The following is a 21646-nucleotide window of genomic DNA, read 5'->3' on the forward strand; positions in this document are numbered from 1 at the left end:
ATAATCATGAGAGACTTATTGCTAAAGTCTCCATGACCAAAATCTGAATGTTTCTTTTGAATATATGTAATGATGTTCCAAAATGCTTGAAGACGTGTTATGAAGATCTCTTTTGGCTATGGCATCTACGGTTCGGGCATCTCAATTTTGGAAGTCTAGAAGACTTGTCGAAGAAAAAGATGGTGCGAGGTTTACCACACATTCACAAGCCAAACCAAGTGTGTGAAGGGTGTTTGCTTGGCAAACATCATCAAATTAATTTTCCGAAGGAGTCTATGACAAGAGAAAAGAAGCCTTTAGAACTCATCTATGTCGATGTGTGGAATGATCAAACCAGAGTCTCATGGTAAAAGTAAATATTTCCTTCTTTTTATTGATGATTTTTCTAGAAAAACATGGGTGTACTTTTTGAAGGAAAAATCAGAAGTATTTGAAATCTTCAAGAGATTTAAGGCATGTGTGGAGAATGAAAGCAACCTTACAATCAAGGCTATGAGAACCGATCGAGGTGGTGAATTCACATCAAATGAGTTCAAACAATTTTGTGATGAAAAAGGCATCTGACGTCCATTAACAGTCCTAAGAACACTGCAACAAAATGGCGTGGTGGAGAGGAAGAATCAGACAATCTTGAACATGGCAAGAAGCATGCTAAAGATAAAGAAGATGCCGAGAGAATTTTGGGCAGAGGGCGTAGCTTGTGCGGTTTATTAGACAAATCGAGCACCAACCAAAAGTGTGCTTGACAAGACACCTCAAAAAGCATGGAACGGAAGAAAGCCTGGGATTGGTCACTTCAAGGTGTTTGGGAGTATTGCATATGCTCATGTGTCCGAAGAAAAAGGGACCAAGCTCGATGATCGAAGCGAGAAACTCATCTTCATGATTATTGCTTTGGCAGCCCATAATCATTGAAAGATTCATCAAATGGATGTCAAATCGGTATTCTTGAATAGAATTCTTGAGGAAGAGGTCTATGTGGAACAACCATTGGGTTATGAAGTCAAGGGTGAAGAAGATAAAGTGCTTCGATTGAATAAGGCACTTTATGGTTTAAAGCAAGCACCAAGAGCATGGAATTCGAAGATTGACAAGTACGTTCAAGAGAAGAAGTATATGAAGTGTCCTTATGAGCATGCCCTCTACATCAAAATGCTATGTGAAAGCATACTAATCATTTGTTTATATGTTGATGATTTAGTATTTACCGGAAACAATCATAGCATGTTTGATGAGTTCAAAAGAGAGATGGCAAAGGAGTTTGAAATGACGGACATTGGTCTCATGAGTTACTATCTTGGGATTGAGGTCAAACAAGGTGAAGATGGAATTTTTATATCCCAAGAGGGCTATGCTAAAGAAGTGCTCAGGAAGTTCAATATGAATGATGCTAATCCAGTTAGAACACCGATGGAATGTGGAGTCAAAATCACCAAGCAAGATGGAGGAGAGAAGGTAAATTCTACATATTTCAAAAGCTTGGTTGGAAGTTTGAGATACTTGACATGTACAAGACCGGATATTCTTTATTCGATTGGAATTATTAGTCGATTTATGAACCGACAATGACACATTGTAAAATGGCAAAAAGGATACTTCGCTACATCAAATGGACGATTGGGTATGGTCTTTCCTATGTCTCTTCTAGTAATTTTGATATTGTTGGTTATTGTGATAGTGATTGGAGTAGTGATTTGGATGATCAAAAGAGCACTACGAGGTTTGTGTTTTTTATTGGTGAACGGCATTCACATGGATGTCAAAAAAGCAACCCATAGTCACATTATCAACATGCGAGGCAGAGTACGTTGCAGCAACTTCATGTGTATGTCATGCAATTATGTCTTTTGAAAAACTTAGTGAATGAGTTGAAGTTTCAAATGGACGGTCCATGGAGATTTGTATTGACAACAAATCGGCCATTGCCTTAGCCAAAAATTCGGTATTTCATGGGAGAGAGCAAGCACATTGATACCCGATTTCACTAATTCGCGATTTCATTCATACAAAAGAAAGAAGTGGAACTCCATATATCAAGTCACAAGACCAAGCGGCGCACATTTCAAAGCCCTCAAGTTGGAGACTTTCACAAAATGAGGAGTTTACTTGGTGTAACAAATCAAGTTGGGGGGGGGGGGGGAGTGTGATGTGTTTGAAAAGTTTGTCATTATTAAACTTTATTTGTGACTTTTAGGTTTTGTGACTTTTAGTTTTTTTGTAACCAATAGTGATTTTTGAGTTATAGGAGTTATGTGAGTTATGAGCATTTGATGATATTTATAGCTCTAAACCATTGGCATTCCTATGGTTATGTTTGTAAGCCTATATAAAGGCATGCTTAGTTGAATGGAAAATATATATCTCTCATTTTTTATATTTGTCCTCCAGATTTTTTCTAACACAAATGAGGGTAAAATTGGAACAATAAGAAGAACGAAAATAAAATTTATCTTTTTAATTATACTTTCAATTTTAGAAAATTGTTGCTAGATTTGCAAATACTCACATTTTCTTTTCTACCCATCACAATTTCTCTAAATTTTATCGATTACGAGACAATTTTTTAAAAAATATATATATACCCATACACTTCAAAGATTATTAATTAAAATCATAAACTAAAAATATATTAATCTAAACTCTGAATTTTGTAAGTGTTCAATTTACATCCTCCATTATCTTCCATTGGGAAAAAAACACATGAGTTTATAGTTATATTAATTGAACTCATCAATTTACGTAAGTAAATCAATTTAACAAGACTCTCTGTTAGAGTTTTCTGTGAGAATTGTCCCTACATCAAATCTAACTATCCCTTTGTAAAACCAAACATTTGAAGATCTCTAATATGTTTAGATTTCAACTCTCTAATCATCTATTTTGTTTGAGAATCATCTATGCATTAATTCTAATTGTACATTTTAATTTGTAAAATCAATCAATATTTGAAGAAGTTGATTTACACATGTATAGAAACTTATGCATCGATGCCTTTCAAATGTACTTATAGTGAAAGGTTTAAAGTGATTCGTTCCATGAAAATTTTAGAGTTTAATTGATACAAATGGTAAGTTTCATACAATAATTGTCGGATGAATATGGAGGAGAAAGAGCAAATTGATACATTTATCTAAGTTCATATGTTAAAATGAAGTCTTAATTTTATAAAAAAAAATGGTGGAAATATTGATATAATCTATGAAGCAAAGATACTTCATGTGAGACAAACAATCAGTATCAGACATCGGATATCGATACTTTCAGATACTTCCCAGATACGTATCTGACACGCGATTTGATGTATCTATACTTTCAGATACTTTCCAGATACGTATCTGACACACGATTTGACATATCTATTTTTATGTGTCTTTTAAATAACTCATCTAATCTTTACCAATCTAAAATTTGGCAACTTATTTAAAAAGCTCACTACTCGAGTCCAAAACTAAAAGGAAAAAAAAAAAGTAACAGACCAAACCCTAGACTAGAATCATCTAATCTCCATCTTCACATTTGAGTCCCCACAAAGTCCACCAAAATATAAACCATTTGGATATCTTCAACAATAAGTTCTTCGTTTATCTTCATACTTCTCTTTCTAATCTTCTTCTTCTTCTTTGCAATATGAGTCACTTTTTTATTGCATTTTATTAATTATTATACTTCAACATCTTAGATGTTGCTTTTTTTGTATTGTACTTCAATATTTGTATTCTATTTTGTGTTATTGTTATTAACTTGTATGCTAAATTTATCTATATCCTAGATTTTTTTAAAGAAAAAAATGTATTTTCAACGTATTAGTATCCTTGTTTTTTAGAAATATATATATTAAAAAAATATATAAAAAAATGACGCATCCTTAGATGTTTCCGTATCTTAATTTTTTAGAAATTGACGAATCGTCGTATCCGATCGTGTAGCCATATCTATGTCTGTGCTTCATAGGATATAATGATCATGTTGGTAGACATTTCTGAAGAAAAATCTTTAAAACATCAAATTCAAAAAATAATAATAAATAAATATTTTATGCTTTTTCAAACAAGTTAAAATGTCTATCACTAATATTATATCGACATTATTAATATTTGTTCAGGTTAAAATATCATTTTGGTCTCAATTCTTTAAAGTTTCTTGAAAGTCTCCATAATTCCAAGAAATTTAAAACTAAGAGATTAAATATTTATAGTAAAATGTTAATATATAATAACAGTTTTTTTTAGAAGATTAACAATAATTAGCAATGAAAACTTTAAGATTTTTTTAAAAGTATATGGATTAAAATTGGATAATTTAGCCACCGTTTAGTAATCATTTGGTTTTTTATTTTTATTTTTTAAATTAAACCTACATCTCCACATTTCTTATGATGATTTACACATTTCTTAAGTACAATTGTTGATTTCTTAATCAAATATCAAAAACAAATTTTTTTTTTTGAAAACTACTTGTTTTAGTTCTTAAAATTTGATTTAATTTTTTAAACCACCGGTAAAAAATAGAGATAAAAAAATGAAGAAATTTGGTGGTGAAAATAGTATCCAAATACTTATTTAAAAAAATAAAGTGATTACCAAACGAGGCTTTAATTTTTAAAGTAGTTATTTTATTCTTTTAATTTATAATTCATCCGATGTAGAAACTAATGTTAATGCCAATTACTGAAATTATTTTAAATTAATTATTTGACATTAATATTAAAAATTTAAAGTAGGTATTTAGTAAAAAATTAAAATTAAACATATAAATCTTCAAACTTAGAGATCAAATTAAATTTAAATGTATAAGTCTTGAAACCTAGATACCAAATCAAACCTAGAGACTAAATTAAAATTAAAAATATAATATTTTCAAATCTAGGATCAAATAGAAATTGAACTCAAATGTAGAGATTAAAAATATATTTTTTTCCATAAAAAACAATCTTGGACAATCTCAGTCGTTTAACCAATAAATGTTAAAGGTAACAATAGAAGAAAACGGAAGTCTAAGTTGTTTAACAAAAAAAAATAAAAATAAATAAATAATAAAAATTAAAAGAAAAGAAAAAAGGCGAATGTGTCTCATAATAAGAGTGATCATTGGTTGGGTTGGGTTGAAAGACTTATCCAACCCAATTGTTCGGGTTATAAATTTTTTTAACTCAACTAACCCTTATTAAAAAATGAACCCAACCCAATCCAACCATGAAATATTTAGGTTGGGTTCGTTCGGGTTAATCGAGTCATTTAGTTAAATTTTTGTTCTAAAAATAAGCAAAACATAAATATGTAAAAATCTAATTTAATTATTTTCATATGTTGAATTAATATTAACAACTCAATTTCAATTTATATAGTGAAAATTTTCTTTTTAAAGTGTAAGAAACTACTTTTAAGAGTCGTTGAAAAATAAATTATTCAAAAAAATATTAGAATTAAATAAAATTAAAATCAATATATGTATAAATAATTGTATTATAGGTAATAAAATAATATATTTTAAAGTTAATAATAAATTCGGGTTGGTAAACCCATGAACCAACCCAACCCATAAAATTTTCATTTATATGAACCCAACTCAACCCAAACGACACGAGTTGGGTTGGGTTGATCGGTTTCGGATCATTGGGTTTTTTGAACATCCCTATCTCCTAGAGAGATGCACTAATTTTTTTTTTTCTAATCAACCTATTTCTTCCAATTTATTTTTTAGAAAACATTATTTATCTCACTTTATCCATTTTAAATGTCCTAGACATAAATGTCCGAATATATATAGAAAATTATTTGAACTGTTGTAGTGCTGAGGATAATAAATTGTCACACCATATATACTCATAAAGCTATATTTTATAATTTTGGTGGGAAGTCCTAAATTTTATTTATTGAACATATATATTGTCATTTTTCAAAATATTTGGTAAGTAATTAATTTTAGTTGTCAACGAGAGCTTAGCTCAACTGATATTGGTACATATTAAGGACCAAAAGATTCGTGGTTCAAATCTCTCACTTTCAATTTGTATTTAAATATTAAAAAGGAATAATTGCAATTAAACCCAACACTCATCAAATTAAAACACTAGAGCTTTCTATAATTAAAAAAAAAAAAAACCAATATGGCTTAGTTACAAAATATATATATATATATAATTTTTTCAGGAATAATTATTCAAATTATTAAAAATTTAAGAGTGTAATAATGGTAGTAAAACTCTCATAATTATTTAAAATTTATATTTTTTTTGTTTTTATCTTTTTAATATATATATAGCTCATATATTTTTGAAAGCTTGAGAAAAAAGTTTGAATTTAGAGTTGTTTTTAAATATAGAAAAATAAAATAAAATATTATAAATATAGTAAAATTTTACAGTCTATCTGCGATATACCGTGATAGATTATTATTTGTGTCTATCTGTGTCATAATAGACACAAATAGTAGTCTAGTGCAGTCTAACGTGGTCTATCACAAACAGACTATGATATTTTGCTATTATTTATAAATATTTTCTGAAGTTTTGTCATTTAAAATGATTTTCCTTGAATTAATGTATATATTTTTCAAAATACTCGTAAAATGGACATTTTAATAAATTTGAGAATTCGATATTTTCCAACTAATACCATTATTTTTTTTTAATTATATTTTTCTCTTTTCCAACTAATATCAATATTATTTAAGTAATGATGGGAAAAAACAATGTTATAGCTTATGGGACAATACTTAATTTCTTTCACATATATATTATGGCTAACATAAAACATACAACAAATACACTACTGTTCTGAAATTTCAAGGTTTTATTTTGGTAACTTCCATGTATATATGTACTGTCAATTGAGTTCACTAAATTAATGAAGTGTCATTGGATAAAACATTGTTGTTTTGCCGGCTATAAATTGGATTTCATTGGATGAGTTTGAGAAAACCCCAAAGTAATTAATTGATTAAATGGCCTAAGATTCATTTTTTGTTCTATATATATATAAAATCAAAACCCTAAACATGCAATATTATCAGATTAGGGCTTTAATAAGCTTAATTATTAGCTAGCTGCTTTGAAATTTCAATGGAATGTTGCAATGGATTATTCTCTTTCAGTTCTTGCAGGCTTTTGCTAATGGCTTTTGCTTGCACTTTGCTTTTCATCACCTCCCAAGCAGATGATGATGATGATAGAAAGGCATATCATTTTCACATTTTCAATTCACTATTTATATTTCATTTCCTTAAATTTACTTGATTATATATGTTATTGGTTTTCTGTTTTTAAAAATCATGTTGAACTTGCAAACTTTTTTCCATTTTCTCTTCATCTTGAATTTAAATGAAAAAACGGATATGTATATTAGATTAAACATGAAAGTTTTATTTCGAAAATTAGTTGCTTCGAGATGAAACTCATATTTATTTAATACCAAAATTTATGAAACCAGCAGAAAAAAAATTATTATTGTGAGGTCTTTTAATTTGGCTTTTCTCTTGGGTCAAATCCCAATATATTTCTTTGGATCCAACGTGTATTTGGGATTTTTGTGTTCTCTAATACCATAGTTAATAAACACGAGATTTCATCTCAAAACCAATTGACAATATGTTATATAACTCATCTATCTTATAAATATCATTAGATTTTCTCTTCTTTCTAAAGTAGAACCTTAAATATATTTCTCAAGATAGTATTTGTTTGAGCTCACCATTCCTGAATTAGATCTCAATTGTCTCACGTTTATGATTTTGTAAAAAATACAAAAAAAAAAAAAAAAAAAATTATCCAACCTTTTGTCTTTTTTTCACCCTTTTTTTTCTATATATAGATGTAACACTACATAGTACATTATACAGTATTTTTGTCATATATATACTTTAATGTTAAAAATAGTTTTTAAAAAAAAGATTTAAAAAATAGAAAAATAAGAGAAACCATTTATACAAAATAACAAAATTGTAATCTATTTTGATAGAGATTGATAAAAGTCTATTAATTTCTATCAGTGATAGAAATTGATAGAAGTTTATCACGGATATATGCTGATAGAAGTCTATCGATATCTATCACTATTTTTTTCCTATCTCTATAAATAATTTAATATTTTTTTTCTGTCTGTGAAAATTTTTCTTTAAAAAATGTACGTAGATTGTATAATGTCGATCCCTCTTTTTTAAACGAACTGATCATAATAGACATAACTTATTCTATACACATAATGATGCGTTAATCAATTTTGTAACCCTAAATAACAGTACATGATATGAGGGTTTTGAGCATAATTAAAAAGAATGAACTAAAATCACCAGTTTTAAAAATATTAAAGAGTGATATATATGATTTGTAAAATTATAATTTGGAGAGATTAATGAAGTTTGTGCGTTTGAAAGAGCATGCAGGTTTATGTTGTTTACATGGGAAAACCATCTGAAGGAGGTTTCTTAGCTGTGTCCGAACAGCATACCAACATGCTTCAACAAGTTCTTACCACAAGGTTTTTTTTCCTTTTTTTTTTTTTTTTTTTTTCTTTTTTAGTTTGAAAATGGTAATTCATATCTAACTCGATGAATTATGCTCAAGTTGACGACCATTAAATTATAAATGTTTGTAATACATTAATACATATTATCACCGAGATCGATGTTAGGTCTGTTTGGTAATGAATCTGAAAACAAAATCTTAAAAACAATCTTTGATTCAAAGAAAACATAATCATATTTTATGTATTCAAATATGTGTTTGATAGTTAATTTAATAATTGGATTCTAATTTAAACAATTTTTTTTTATAATGTATTTGATACTATATCTATAAATCATAAAATTTGTTGTAATTACTCCTTAAATATTTGTTGACAATAAACTATTATAAATCTATTTATGAACATGTTTTATGTTTTTAAAAAATTATATAATTATTATTTTGAAATATTATATATATAATTTATAATACATTACATATTACATATTTTAATTTAAAAAAATAAATTGAGTTTATAACATGACATATTGCATTTTTAGTTTTTTTTATCTTTATTTAATAAAATTTTATATTTCAAAATTTAAATCTAAAAATTCAAATTATGGATATAATGAAAATATCAAAATATTGTTTTAAGAATTTACTTTGTTTCAAATCACAAAATTCAAAAATAATTTTCCGAAATATGATTCGGATGATCGGTCATAATTAATGAATTCAATGAATTTGCAAGCATAAAAACATAAACTGAATTGCCAACGAAACAGGGTCATAAATATTTTATTTAAAATATCGAAGAAAGAAATTTGAAAAAGTTGTGTTATATTGGAAATTTCTTGATATATACATATTATAGGTAAGTTTTTTCCTTCTTTTTTTCTTCTTTCTTTTAATGGGATGAAGTATAAAATGCATTTCGATATTTGATAACACTTTTTCTAAGTGACCATGGGTTCTTAATTCAAGGTAGAGAGCTAGTTGCTTTTTTTAATAGATTAAAGAAGATACAATAACGTTACAATATGGAATAACATTAAATAACATTATTGTGTGTAGGAATGTAATTAAAAGCCATATATTATGAACGAGTATAATAGACCGAAAAATCGAGCGACTGATCAAATCGAAGTAGGTCAGTTGGAGAAGGAGAGGGGTTGATCGGTCTTGGTTTGCAAAAATTCCAAATGGATAAATTTTTTTAAAAAATATAAAGAATAAAACCGATCAAACCGACCAATCGACTTTTACTCATTGGTGGCCGACCGATTGGCTTAAGCATATTCTTACTAAAACAATTTGTCATATTTATCTAATAACTTCTCAAACTAACTTTGTTGATTTCAGTGATGCATCAAAATCTCTGGTGTATAGCTACCATCGGAGCTTCAACGGCTTTGCAGCGAGGCTAAACGAGGAAGAGGCTCGAAAACTCGCCGGTGGCTTCTTCTTCTAAAAAAAAAAATTAAAAAAGGTTGAATTTGATTAGCTTATTAAGGAGTTTTTGTTTTGGGTTTCCAGAGATGGATGAAGTTGTGTCTGTGTTTCCGAGTGAAAAGAAACAACTTCATACGACAAGATCATGGGATTTCATGGGTTTCTTCCAACAAGCTCGAAGAACCAGCTTGGAGACCGATTTGATCATCGGAATGTTAGATACTGGGATTTGGCCGGAATCTCAAAGCTTTTCAGATGAAGGTTTTGGCCCGCCGCCCCCTAAATGGAACGGCAAATGCGAACCCGTTTCTAATTTCACCTGCAACAAGTATCTCTTTTTACACCTTTAATATAGTACACTAATTAAACAAGTAATTTCATCATAGTTTTTTTTTTTATTTAGTACAACAAGTGTAGGGTACGAAGGCTTAAATTATAGAAAATGTCCATGAACGTTATAGTTTTGTTTCAAAAAATACCTCTAAATTTTCAAAAGTTTCAATAACTTAACAAAAATGGTAAAATATATCTTTACTTGTTAGTTCTAGATGATAATCGTCAAAACTTTGTTTCAAAAATACTCTCAGATACTCTTAAAGAATTTAATAATACTCTTAAATTTAAAAAAAAAAGTTCTAAAAAAATATAATATATGGATACCATCATTTTTTTAATAATTATATATACTCTCATTCTTTTCTCCATTTGTCCATTTCTTAAACCAATTAATTTTCTCTAACAACCAAACAAAACATAAAGCTTCAATTTTGAAGGATAAAACAAGTCCCAAAATCAAATGATCACCTCTCAAAACTTAGCAAAATAACGAAACGTTAAATACAAAAGGGGCCGACGAAGGAATATTATCTTCAATCATGAGGAACATTCAAAACTAATCATATAATAATTAAACTAACTTGAATTGAAAAAAAAAAAAAACGATAAAGTCTTCATCACTACAAATTTGATAATATGCATGCTTTATGTGTTTTTTTTTTGGTCCTACTAATTGCCCTCATAATTACTAAACTCAAGCTTGTTAAAACATTTAAGTCCTATGATTCTATTTCTTCGTGCTATAGTTTATATACCTTAATTTTGAAGGAAATCGTTATAGAAATGAAGAATAAAAGAATGGAAGTAAGAGAATACTGAAGAAGGGAGGAAAAAACAGAAAACATAAAGAAATGTTAGGTCATAGGATTAAAGTATAGAAGAGAGTGGAAATAGAAGATGAAAGTTATGGAGTATAGATAAGCAATTTTCGTCTATTTACTAACCGATAATTTAAAGAGATTTTTTAAGAGGTTGACACTAATGCAAGTTCTAAAAGTGTTTTTGAAATGAGGTATATTGGTTTCTGTCTATATACTAATGGTAAGGATACTTTGAAATTATCTTTTTTCAGTTTAAATGTACTATCGAAACTTTTGAAAGTTTAGATGTACTTTTGTATAAAGTACTAAGCTTTTCCATCTAAAACTAATGTTACATATGTTTTTGTATTCATTTTTTAGAGTTTAAGAATATTATTGAAACTTTTAGATTCTGTTCGATAATCATTTCGCTTTTTGTTTTTTATTTTTGAAAATTAAGCTTATTTCCTCATCATTTCTTATGATGATTTGTATTTTTCTTAAGTACAATGATTAAATTCTTAGTCAAATTCTAAAAACAAAAATAAATTTTTACATGAAATTCAATGATCTTGTTGTGTGAAGGAATAAATTTGAAGATTGAGGTAATGTCTAAGTTTAATTTTTCAAAAACTAAAAATAAAAAAGGGTTAATGAGAGTTAAAATTCAAAGATATTTTTAAAACAAAGGTAAAAGTTTGGATGTGTTTTTCATAATTTATTCGTTTTTTTCCCCTAAAATTGTGTGTTGAAATTTATGAAGTAAAATAATCGGAGCTCGAGTCTTCCGGAGCGAGCCTCTCTTCGGAGCCGATATTCTTTCTCCGAGAGATACAGAAGGCCATGGAACCCACACCTCATCCACCGCCGGCGGTAATTTTGTCTCCGACGCCAGCCTCTTCGGCCTCGCCGCTGGCACCTCTCGTGGGGGCGCTCCCTCCGCCCGCATTGCCGTCTACAAGATCTGCTGGTCCGATGGTTGCTTCGACGCCGACATACTTGCAGCTTTCGACAATGCAATTGCTGATGGCGTTGACATCATCTCCATTTCCGTCGGAGGTTTTGTCGCCAAGAATTACTTCAACGATTCAATCGCTATTGGGGCTTTTCACGCAATGAAGAATGGGATTCTGACTTCAAATTCCGGTGGCAATTCTGGCCCTAGCCTTGGTACTATCACGAATGTTTCTCCATGGTCGTTATCGGTAGCTGCTAGCACTATCGATAGGAAGTTCGTGACTAATGTGAAGTTGGGTAATGGAGAATCCTTTCAGGTGAGCCCTAGACTGCTTTATTCTTTCATGAATGTGTTATGTTCTGCTATGTCCGAGTCATTGATTAATTTGCACACCACCTGTTTGTTAGGGTACCTCTGTGAACACCTTCCAACTTGGAGATAAGTTGTTTCCACTTATACATGCTGGTGAAGCTCCTAATACAACTGCAGGTTTCAATGGATCATTGTCAAGGTAATTGAAGCTAAAAGATTTCTTATTATGGACTTGTTAGAAATGGTGGGTTGCTGACTGATGTTACTCTGTGGCGATTTTATTATAAATCTAAATGTGCTGTGTTTTTCCAAGTTGTAAACAAGTTTTGGGTTTAAAGCAATTGAATTTTGGTGTTAAAATGCAGGTTCTGCATCCCTGGTTCTCTGGACGTGGACAAAGTTCGGGGGAAGATTGTTTTATGCGATGAGATTGGTGATGGGGGACCAGCTCTCAGTAGTGGTGCGGTTGGTACAATAATGCAAGATGCTGGCCACCAAGATGTTGCCTTTCTTTTCCCCCTACCTGTTTCCTTGATAGACTTGAAGGCTGGAAAGAATGTTTTCCAGTACCTGAGATCAAACAGGTATAATGGCACGTCGCTGAAAGGTTACACAGTATTTAAATTATATTTTAGTTTCTTTAACTCTAGTGTTTGATTATTCTTTAAAATTTTTAATGTTCTATTTTAGTTCTTAACTTCATTAACTTTCTATAAAAAAGATATTTTTAATCTTTTCCATTAATTCGTAGAAATGATCTAACAAAATCTCTCTCTAGGCAGTAGGCACATACTTTATTCATTTATCTTATCAATAGATGTCTACATTAAGCCAATTTGCTCGTTCTTCAATGTTTAAGATTCCTATTAACTTCTTTGAGGTCGAATGTACATTCTCGGCCCTCACCTCTTGTTGAACTTTTTAAAAATGTCTATATGAAAAAAGGTGTCTGTGTCTGCGTATGGAGACAGCTATATTAGTATATCATGCTTTAGTTTCTAAATGTATATGAACCCTTTTTAATGATTAACAAAAATTAATACTAAAGGCTACAATCATGTTTTATGTAAAGCACAGTGCCTAACACAGGATATTTCAGTATTGATAAACCAAAACCCAATATTTGAGAGTTTAGAGTCTGAAACATTGATAGACTAAAATAGTATTTAAACGTTACTAATTTGATGGCCAATTTTGACCTTCTTTGCTTAAAATATTTTGAAATCGCCCCTTTTCATTGCCCGTTTTTTGTTTGACAGAAATCCAGAAGCTACCATAGAAAAGAGTACTACCATTGAGGATCTGTCAGCTCCATCTGTAGTTTCCTTCTCATCAAGGGGTCCTAATATAGTTACACTGGACATTCTCAAGGTAACTCATGTCACTTTGGTTTACTCATGACTTGTTAAATCTAAGTCCTCATTGAATTTTGACTTTTAGAAATCTTTTGTAGCCTGATTTGGCAGCACCAGGAGTGGATATACTAGCATCTTGGTCTGAAGGTACAACAATCACAGGTTTAGAAGGGGATAACCGAATAGCTCCATTTAACATAATTTCTGGCACATCCATGGCTTGCCCACATGCAACAGGAGCAGCTGCCTATGTCAAATCCTTCCACCCAACTTGGTCTCCAGCTGCTATTAAGTCAGCACTTATGACAAGTGGTAATAGTTTGAGCTTAATTTTCTAGTACAAGTAATTTAACTTAAATCTTCTTTTTTTATCTGGTTTTTCTTGTTTATTTCATTTTAGTCTATATTTTAAAATGCCCGGTTTTAACTGATTGCCTTTGAAATCTTATGCTGTAGTCTCTAAACTTGGTCTAAAAAATTATTTGTCTTTACCAATAATATCTTATGCAGTAATCCTTAAATTATTCTATAGGTTATATTTTACACAATCGGGGCTTTCTTTTAAAGGGCTCCTTTTGAGGGCTTGTCTTTTTGTATGCCCTTATATTCTTTCATTCACATTGAAAGTTGTTATAATGTTAAAGGAAAAAAAAAGAAAGTAGTCCTTAAAATTTTACTGAAATACTATTTTAGACCTCACAATTAATCGTTAACAAACATTCAAATCCATTAGGAAACTTAACCTATTACGTGTGTGATTTCAACCACTTGCTTATCAAGATATCTACTGATTAACTTAACATTAAGATGGGCAAATATTAAGTTTCTGTCAAGTAATTTATTAAAAGATTATAATAGTTTTTATGCAAAGTTTAGAGACAAACGAAATGTTTGGAACATCATACATTCAAATAAAACAAGTTTGAAAGTTTAGAGACTTAAATCTTATTTAAGTCAAATATCTTGGACTTTTAATGTCAAAATAACATTAAATGCAGATGTCTCTAGGAACTCATTTATCAAACTTATCAATGTCACTACTCACTGAGAATAGTAGTGCTCTAAATATCGTTCTGTATGCACTTGCCTAACCCTAATCATTTAATCTTTTACAGCTTTTCCCATGACTCCGAAGTTAAACGCAGATGCTGAGTTTGCATATGGAGCAGGTCACTTAAATCCAGTAAATGCCATTAACCCCGGTTTAGTCTATGATGCTGAAGAGCTTGATTACATAAAATTCTTGTGTGGGCAAGGATATAGTACTGAAAATCTTCGCCTTGTTACTGGTGACCAAAGCAACTGTTCGGGTGTTACAAAAACAGCTGCATCAGATCTAAACTATCCATCTTTTTCTCTAGTGATCAATTCTCCTAGTCGAAGATTGATTAGTCGTGTCTACCACAGGACTGTCACAAATGTCGGGCTGCCAGTGTCAACTTATAAAGCAGTTATTAAAGCTCCGCCTGGGCTCAAAGTTACAGTACGTCCTGCTACTCTTTCTTTCCGTTCTCTTGGACAAAAGATATCCTTCACTGTGACGATTAAGTCTAAAGCAGAAGTTGGTGGAAAGATGCTTTCTGGTAGCTTAACCTGGGATGATGGAGTGCATCTGGTGAGGAGCCCCATTGTTTCATTTGTTATTCCCTCATCATGAGAGCTTCATGTGCTTATTTAGTATTGTCGGGAAGTCCCCCTATTTTCCCTTTGTTTCAAGTGATTTTATCATTTTATGATTCTATCAATAAATTCTTCTTTATGACTTATTTCGAAATCTAAATGATAGTTGATATATTAACAAGATTTGCATTGAAAATTCCCTTAATGTGGAAAGGGAACAAAACACCTACACTTACTAAGAACGTGTATCACTTTTGCTTGAGTAATGGTACGAGTTTAAATTTGTTTATGATATGAAATCTTAGTACTATATCTATTTAATTTTAAAAAACCAATCTGAACATAGTTTAGTGGATAAGTCACTGCTCAGTTCGGATTATCGTTGTTGTTTCGGTTATATGTTGAAATTAATAATAATCTAATAAAAATCTAAATTACACTCTACAAAACTATTCTGACATAAGACACAATCATCCTAATTTCAAGCACTAAATTCTAAAAATTTGACATTCCCATCTCTGTATCAAATGATCTCTCATCTATTGAATACCAAAACTCTTCCTTATATTTCCCAATTAATGAATTAAAAGAAAAAATGTTCGCAACTATTTGCTAGGGAAGTCTCTTGGATAGATAAAATATCCTGTCCTAAATAATTCTCCTGGATTTGTTCCTGAGTATCTTTGTTCAGTTATCATTCTTGCCTTTGAATCTTATCCCTGAATCTGAATCTGAATGCCTTCATGTTCAATCCGATCACCACAGGCACCAAAAATGCTCTCCCGAATTTAGCACAACTTTCCCCAATCACAAAACTTACAGATACTCAGAAGTCAAAACAATAATTCACAGGGAATTGAAAATTCCTCCAAAGAGTCATCTCTTTCTCATTGCTATCCAAAATCATATCTTCCACGTCCTGATTCTCAGAATATTTGCTCCCATAGATATTAGAAGGAGATGCAATAGAGCGTATATTTGATTTATTGAAGAATTTAGCATATCAGAAGAAATGGGAATCTTTCAAGTTGGGGCTGAAACCCCTTATCCAATGATGCCACTACAACTCCTTTTCTCTCATGGATCAGTAAGGCACAGTTCGTGAGGACAGGGGAAAACGGGGGGATTTTGTGAAACCACATATGGATTTGGATGGGACAATGAAACATGCACATCAGACAGAGATAAGACACAGGTCAAAGAGATTGTTATGGGACATGTGGCGGATTAAATTCAGGGGATTGCAGAAGGATCACTTGGAACCATATTAGAAGAATTGAATGTGCGTCTTTTTGGGGCTTATAAATGGGATTGAACTGTTTTCAGGTCTTGTGTGTCTGAAATCTTCACGTGGGTCTGCTCCATCTCATTCTGTCTCTGTCTGCATATTTATCTGTTTGTTTGCTAGTCTGACTGGAAAATCTTATCGAGTTTTCTCTTCTTTTGTTTTGTTTTGTTTTTCTTTTTCTGTATATGAGCGTGGGCCGTTAAGAGATAACTATCAGGTTTAGGGAGTAGTTTTGTTCGTTGGCTGACAGAGAAAGCTCCCAGTGTTAGTACTATGGAGAACAAGAAGTTGCAAGTGGCTACCTCTTCATCTTCAAGTTTGGATCATATTTTTGGTCCCGTGGACTCAAATTCAGCTTCTTCAACATCTACAACTGGTTATTTCGGCTCTATTTTCCCACCACCGGTTGGTACTTCAATTTCAACTACTTGGATTTGTTTTTTTAATATCTCTCTTTCATTCTCTTTCTCTCTTCCTTTCTCTTTAGAGGCGGGTTTCCTGAACTGGGTCATTTTCATTTTTCAGCAGCTTCTTGTTGATTTTGCATGTTTCAAGTTGATGATATGACAGCTTAAAATTTGGCAGAATTGGAATAAGAAAGCTTCTTAGTTAGGGAATCAAAGTAATGGAAGCTTAGTTTGTTTCTAATGGAGATACAAATTACTTGTTAAAGGGAACCCAAAAGTGGTTCTGTTCTGTGCTGTTCTATATAAAAATTGTCATGCGATATTAAAGCGAATTTGAACTTTTTCTCTGATTTTAGGTGGTGGAGAGAGCGAGAAAAAAGGATGTTGGAAATCAAGTTAGCTCAGGCGAACTTGGGAATCCAGGTTTTTCTAACCTTCTAAAACATGAACTTGAACCCACCTACCTCACAAAGAATAAGAAGCCTATGTCTAACCTACCCAACTCTCATATGATTATCACTGTTGAATAGTTTTTCTTAAATGATATGTTCTCCATTTATTTAAAATTAGCTTTTGTTCCTCTCAGATAATGCTTCTATAAATGGCAAAAAAGGAACTGCTGGTGCAAATGGGAAAGATGAGAGCTCCATATATCAGAATGAAACTATGGAACCAAGTTACTTTAGTTCCTCCATCTTTTATGGTGGCCAAGAAAATTACTCCCCAAGAACCAATGCCTCGCAATCCCATCATAATGTAAGCATTGCAAAATGATCATGTGCCACCTTTCGGGTAGTTTTCTTTAGTGTTTGGATAAAACTAGAGCCTTTTGGTTAAAATTCCATCTTTGGTCATTATATTTTTTGAACCTGTTCTATTTTAGTTTCTATACTTTCAAATTTTCAAATTTAGTCCTCATGCTTTCAATAAATCTTAAAGCCATTGATTTTTCCAAAAAAATAATTAGTCTCTGTCAACCTTTTGTAAATTTTGAAAACATATTCGTTTCGTCTTTTCTTGAATGAAAAATTGATTTTTATTTTCCAAGGTTAGATCAAAATTAACTTTAAACCAACCATGGGACTAAATTTAAGATTTATTGGAAATGCAAGGACTAAAATTGATCATTTAAAAGTATAGGAACTAAAAATGAAATTAATTTCAAAGTGTATTGAGTTATTGCTTTGGAAAGTGCTACTGTTGTGTTCATTAGAATCATTACTTGATGATACATATTGATGTTATGAAATCCTTTATCAGTTTAAGAAAGAAGGGAAAGACAACGATGCAAATGAAAGCAATTCAAACTCTGTTTCAAGAGGAAACTGGTGGAAGGGTATGACAACTTCCATGGATTTACTGTTTGACAAAGAAGAGGTGCTGATGGTTAAGACAAATTTTTAACTCACCAATCTGTTTTCAGGTTCTCTTTATTACTAACGCTCTACCTATATAATGGGATTTCTCACCTGCATAGGTATATTGAAATATCCTCTCGGTTAGCGTACCTTGTTTATTTTGTGTTTTTTCATGAACGTTCTCTTCCATTTTGATATATTTCAGTTCATCATATTGATTTGAGGCAATAACTGATTCATTTTTCACCATGGATTTGTTGAATATGATGTACTTTTGATCTGTCCCTAGCCCATCACCCCAGTTTACTAACTTTCAGTTATTTTATTATGTTCCAGGATTTGGTGACAGTATAATCTACATTATATTATCATTTACAAGCTAAGCTACCATAGTATGATGATAGTAATAAAGAAGTAGAGTAGGAAGAGGCCTAAAAGGTTTTGATCAAAGAATGAAGCTGACTAGTTTTATATTTCAAAGCTGAAGAGTGTTGATGTGGCTTTCTTTCTGCAAGTGGAACTCTTTCAATACCTCCATCGTAATCTATCCTTTATTATCTGGTATTGCAATAACCATGTTCACTCAGTATATGATGAGTTTAGTTTATTTTACTATATTTCGTGAATTCGATACCGATTATTTGTGTTGCTTTGGTCATGATTGAATGTTGATCTATAAAATCCATGAACGTAAACAGCGCTCGAGAGAGCAAGAAAAAGAAAGGAATGGCAAACGTGTATTGAGTTAACATGGAGAACAGGGACTACAAAATGGAAATGATTAGCTAAGAACAACCATACAAGAAGCGGCTACATGAGTACTTAACACATAATAAAATCGATGTGATCGTTCTTTATAGTCGTTGCAAATTCTGGTTTGATATTGTTCTGCTCAACAGTATTAGAAATAAGAACTGCACAAACAAGGCATGTCTCGAACCTTTGCAAGTTCTGGTTTGATATTGTCCTGCTCAAGGGTATCAGAAATAAAAACTGCATAAAGATAGGACATGTTTTGAATGATTTCAGCAACCAACGAACAACACTCAACAAGACGACAAAATTCTAATCCTTCGCCATAGGGGAGCACGATTCAAGCCTCAACGCCTGCGTCGAGTATCATGTGGTTTCGACACTTGCCTTCCCCATACACTATGAACGAAAGCATTCTCCGCAATGAAAAAGATAACTAGAAAAGGGACGGTTGCAAATATAGCAATCATATTTAAAATATTAGCAGATATAGTACAATGCAAAAGAAAATTGTAGATATAGCAAAATCAGCTTTTGAAATCTATCACCGGTAGACTATATCACTAATAAAATTATATTGACGATAGAGTCGAGTCTATCATTGATAGATTTTGCTATAATTACTATTCTTTAAAAATGTTACTATATAGTTAATTATTAGTTCTAAGAGTGCTACCCATTGCAATTATCCTTATTTTATCTAAATTACCTATATAAGAAATGGATGAAAAAAAAAAAAGAACAATTAATATTTTATCTTAATTCCTGAAAGGAGGGAAAAAAACAAAAAAAGGAAAAGGAGGGCCAGAAAAAGTCCACTATAGGCTATAGCCCAACCCATCATATATGGAAAGAGTGTGGTTCAAACACTAGAGATAATTTTTGGAACATGAAATCAATAATCAATTATATTTTTCCTCCCTTACTCTAGTCAAACTCATGCATATCAAATATGAATCAGATATATGTAGGTATGTATGTATGTGTGTATATATATATATATATATATTTGACACATCATATCTATAAAAAGGTTACAATAATGTATAACAACTTGAGTTATGGTAATATTTATCGGAGACAAACTTTTATTTACCATTTTTATCAAAATAAATATTGTTGGGTGTTATTGGAAAGAAAGTGAAAAATAGATTAATTCAATATACCAAATCTAAATTCATCTAATTTGTTTTTTAAGTTCAAAACATTGGAAAATGGATGTTTCTTTATTATTTAAGTTAAATTTGTAATTACTTTAATGTGATGAGTTCGGTTTAAAATTGGTTAAGTACTCAATTGAGTTATGTTTGACATATGTCTATATGGTTATTTTTATTCTACTTTATTTTATTGTTCGGAGAGTTACCAAGTTGCTAATATATGAATAGTGACTTATTTTTTCATTTGGAGAATTTCATTCTAATTTTAAGAGTTCTCCTCTACTCTTTTTCTTTCTTTTTGATCTTATATTGAGTTGAGTGTGCAAGGAAAGTTGTTTCCCTTAATTTCTCATTTAATATAAAAATCCAATATATACAATCTATAATCGGGTAAACCTAAATTACAATTCAAAGTAATTAAGGAAAAAATATACAAAATAAATAAAGGAAAAATATATTCAAAATAGATATATAAATATTCCCAAATACTCACTTGAACTTGGAGCATGAGGATTGCAAATGCCCAACTTGTGAATAAAATAAAGAAATTTTTGTCTTTACCATGCCTTCGTCAAGGTATTTGCAAGTTTCTCATTGATAGAAACGTGACCCGTAACAATGGTGTCATCCTGAACAACATCACAAACATAAGGTAGTGCACCTCAAAGTATTTTGTTCGTTCATGAAAGACTGGAATTTGAGTAATATGTAGCGTTGACTGACTGTCACAAAATGAATTTATGACACGAGGATGATTCACCTCAAGGCTCCCAAACAACACTTTAAGCCACTTGAGTTTAGGCCCAATAGAGGCTATGGAGTGATACTGACCCTCTGCTGACAAACGAGACAACGTTTGCTATTTTTTAGTTTTCCAAGAGTTAGGAGAATCGCCAAGAAAAACAAGCCAACTGGTGAGAGAGTAGCCAATCAATGGATAACTTGCCCAATCCAAATCAGAGAGAGATCACAACTAGAGTAAAGAAGAATTCCTTGTCTTGGACAACTTTTGAAATAGTGAATTGTATGAACTACAACATTCCATGTTCTTATCTTGGTGCGTGCATAAATTGAGCCAGGATATGCACTACATAAACCAAGTTATGTCATATAAAGACAAGTATATTAAATGCCCTATCATGTCCCTAATCTGAATTTTAATCTTGCATATATCAATCAATTATGTGGCCTCGGCTTAACTATTTGTTTATCTCTCAATGATTGTCAGGTTCAAGATCCGCAAATGGGGCAAATAGTTGGTAGGGTTATAAGGTGGGTAGATTATTTGAGCTCACATCTCTTTAGCTTCCTATTTCTCTATCTATTTATGCATCTATCATTGATTCTACTATATATCAATGACATCTTCATCTAGGCCATGCTTCCTTTGAAAAACTTCACAAG

The 21646-nt window shown here is 31.1% G+C and overlaps 2 protein-coding genes across 5 annotated transcripts; both read left to right on the top strand.

The window, feature by feature from the left end:
- The first annotated feature begins 927 nt into the window (after positions 1 to 927).
- Positions 928 to 15422, top strand: LOC120081032 (cucumisin-like). Its single transcript, XM_039035712.1, has 10 exons — positions 928 to 1455; positions 1548 to 1720; positions 9806 to 9897; positions 9980 to 10223; positions 11795 to 12305; positions 12397 to 12500; positions 12667 to 12885; positions 13561 to 13672; positions 13755 to 13968; positions 14772 to 15422. Exons 1-10 carry the CDS (start codon positions 928 to 930, stop codon positions 15311 to 15313), a joined length of 2739 nt encoding a protein of 912 aa, XP_038891640.1. The 3' UTR covers positions 15314 to 15422.
- LOC120081420 lies at positions 15352 to 19199 on the top strand. 4 transcript variants are annotated; one of them, XM_039036268.1, is made up of 6 exons: positions 15352 to 16969; positions 17328 to 17394; positions 17558 to 17727; positions 18232 to 18307; positions 18395 to 18448; positions 18666 to 18969. In XM_039036268.1, exons 1-5 carry the CDS (start codon positions 16838 to 16840, stop codon positions 18409 to 18411), a joined length of 462 nt encoding a protein of 153 aa, XP_038892196.1. In that variant the 5' UTR covers positions 15352 to 16837; the 3' UTR covers positions 18412 to 18448; positions 18666 to 18969. The 4 variants fall into 4 exon arrangements, 2 of the variants coding, with proteins under 2 accessions (XP_038892196.1, XP_038892195.1); XR_005482814.1 differs by adding an exon at positions 19028 to 19199 and having other exon boundaries at positions 15603 to 16969; positions 18232 to 18448; positions 18666 to 18890; XR_005482813.1 differs by having other exon boundaries at positions 15603 to 16969; positions 18232 to 18448.
- The last annotated feature ends 2447 nt before the right edge of the window (positions 19200 to 21646 follow it).

This window comes from Benincasa hispida, chromosome 7, assembly GCF_009727055.1.
Source record: "Benincasa hispida cultivar B227 chromosome 7, ASM972705v1, whole genome shotgun sequence".
NCBI classification, from domain to species: Eukaryota; Viridiplantae; Streptophyta; class Magnoliopsida; order Cucurbitales; family Cucurbitaceae; genus Benincasa; species Benincasa hispida.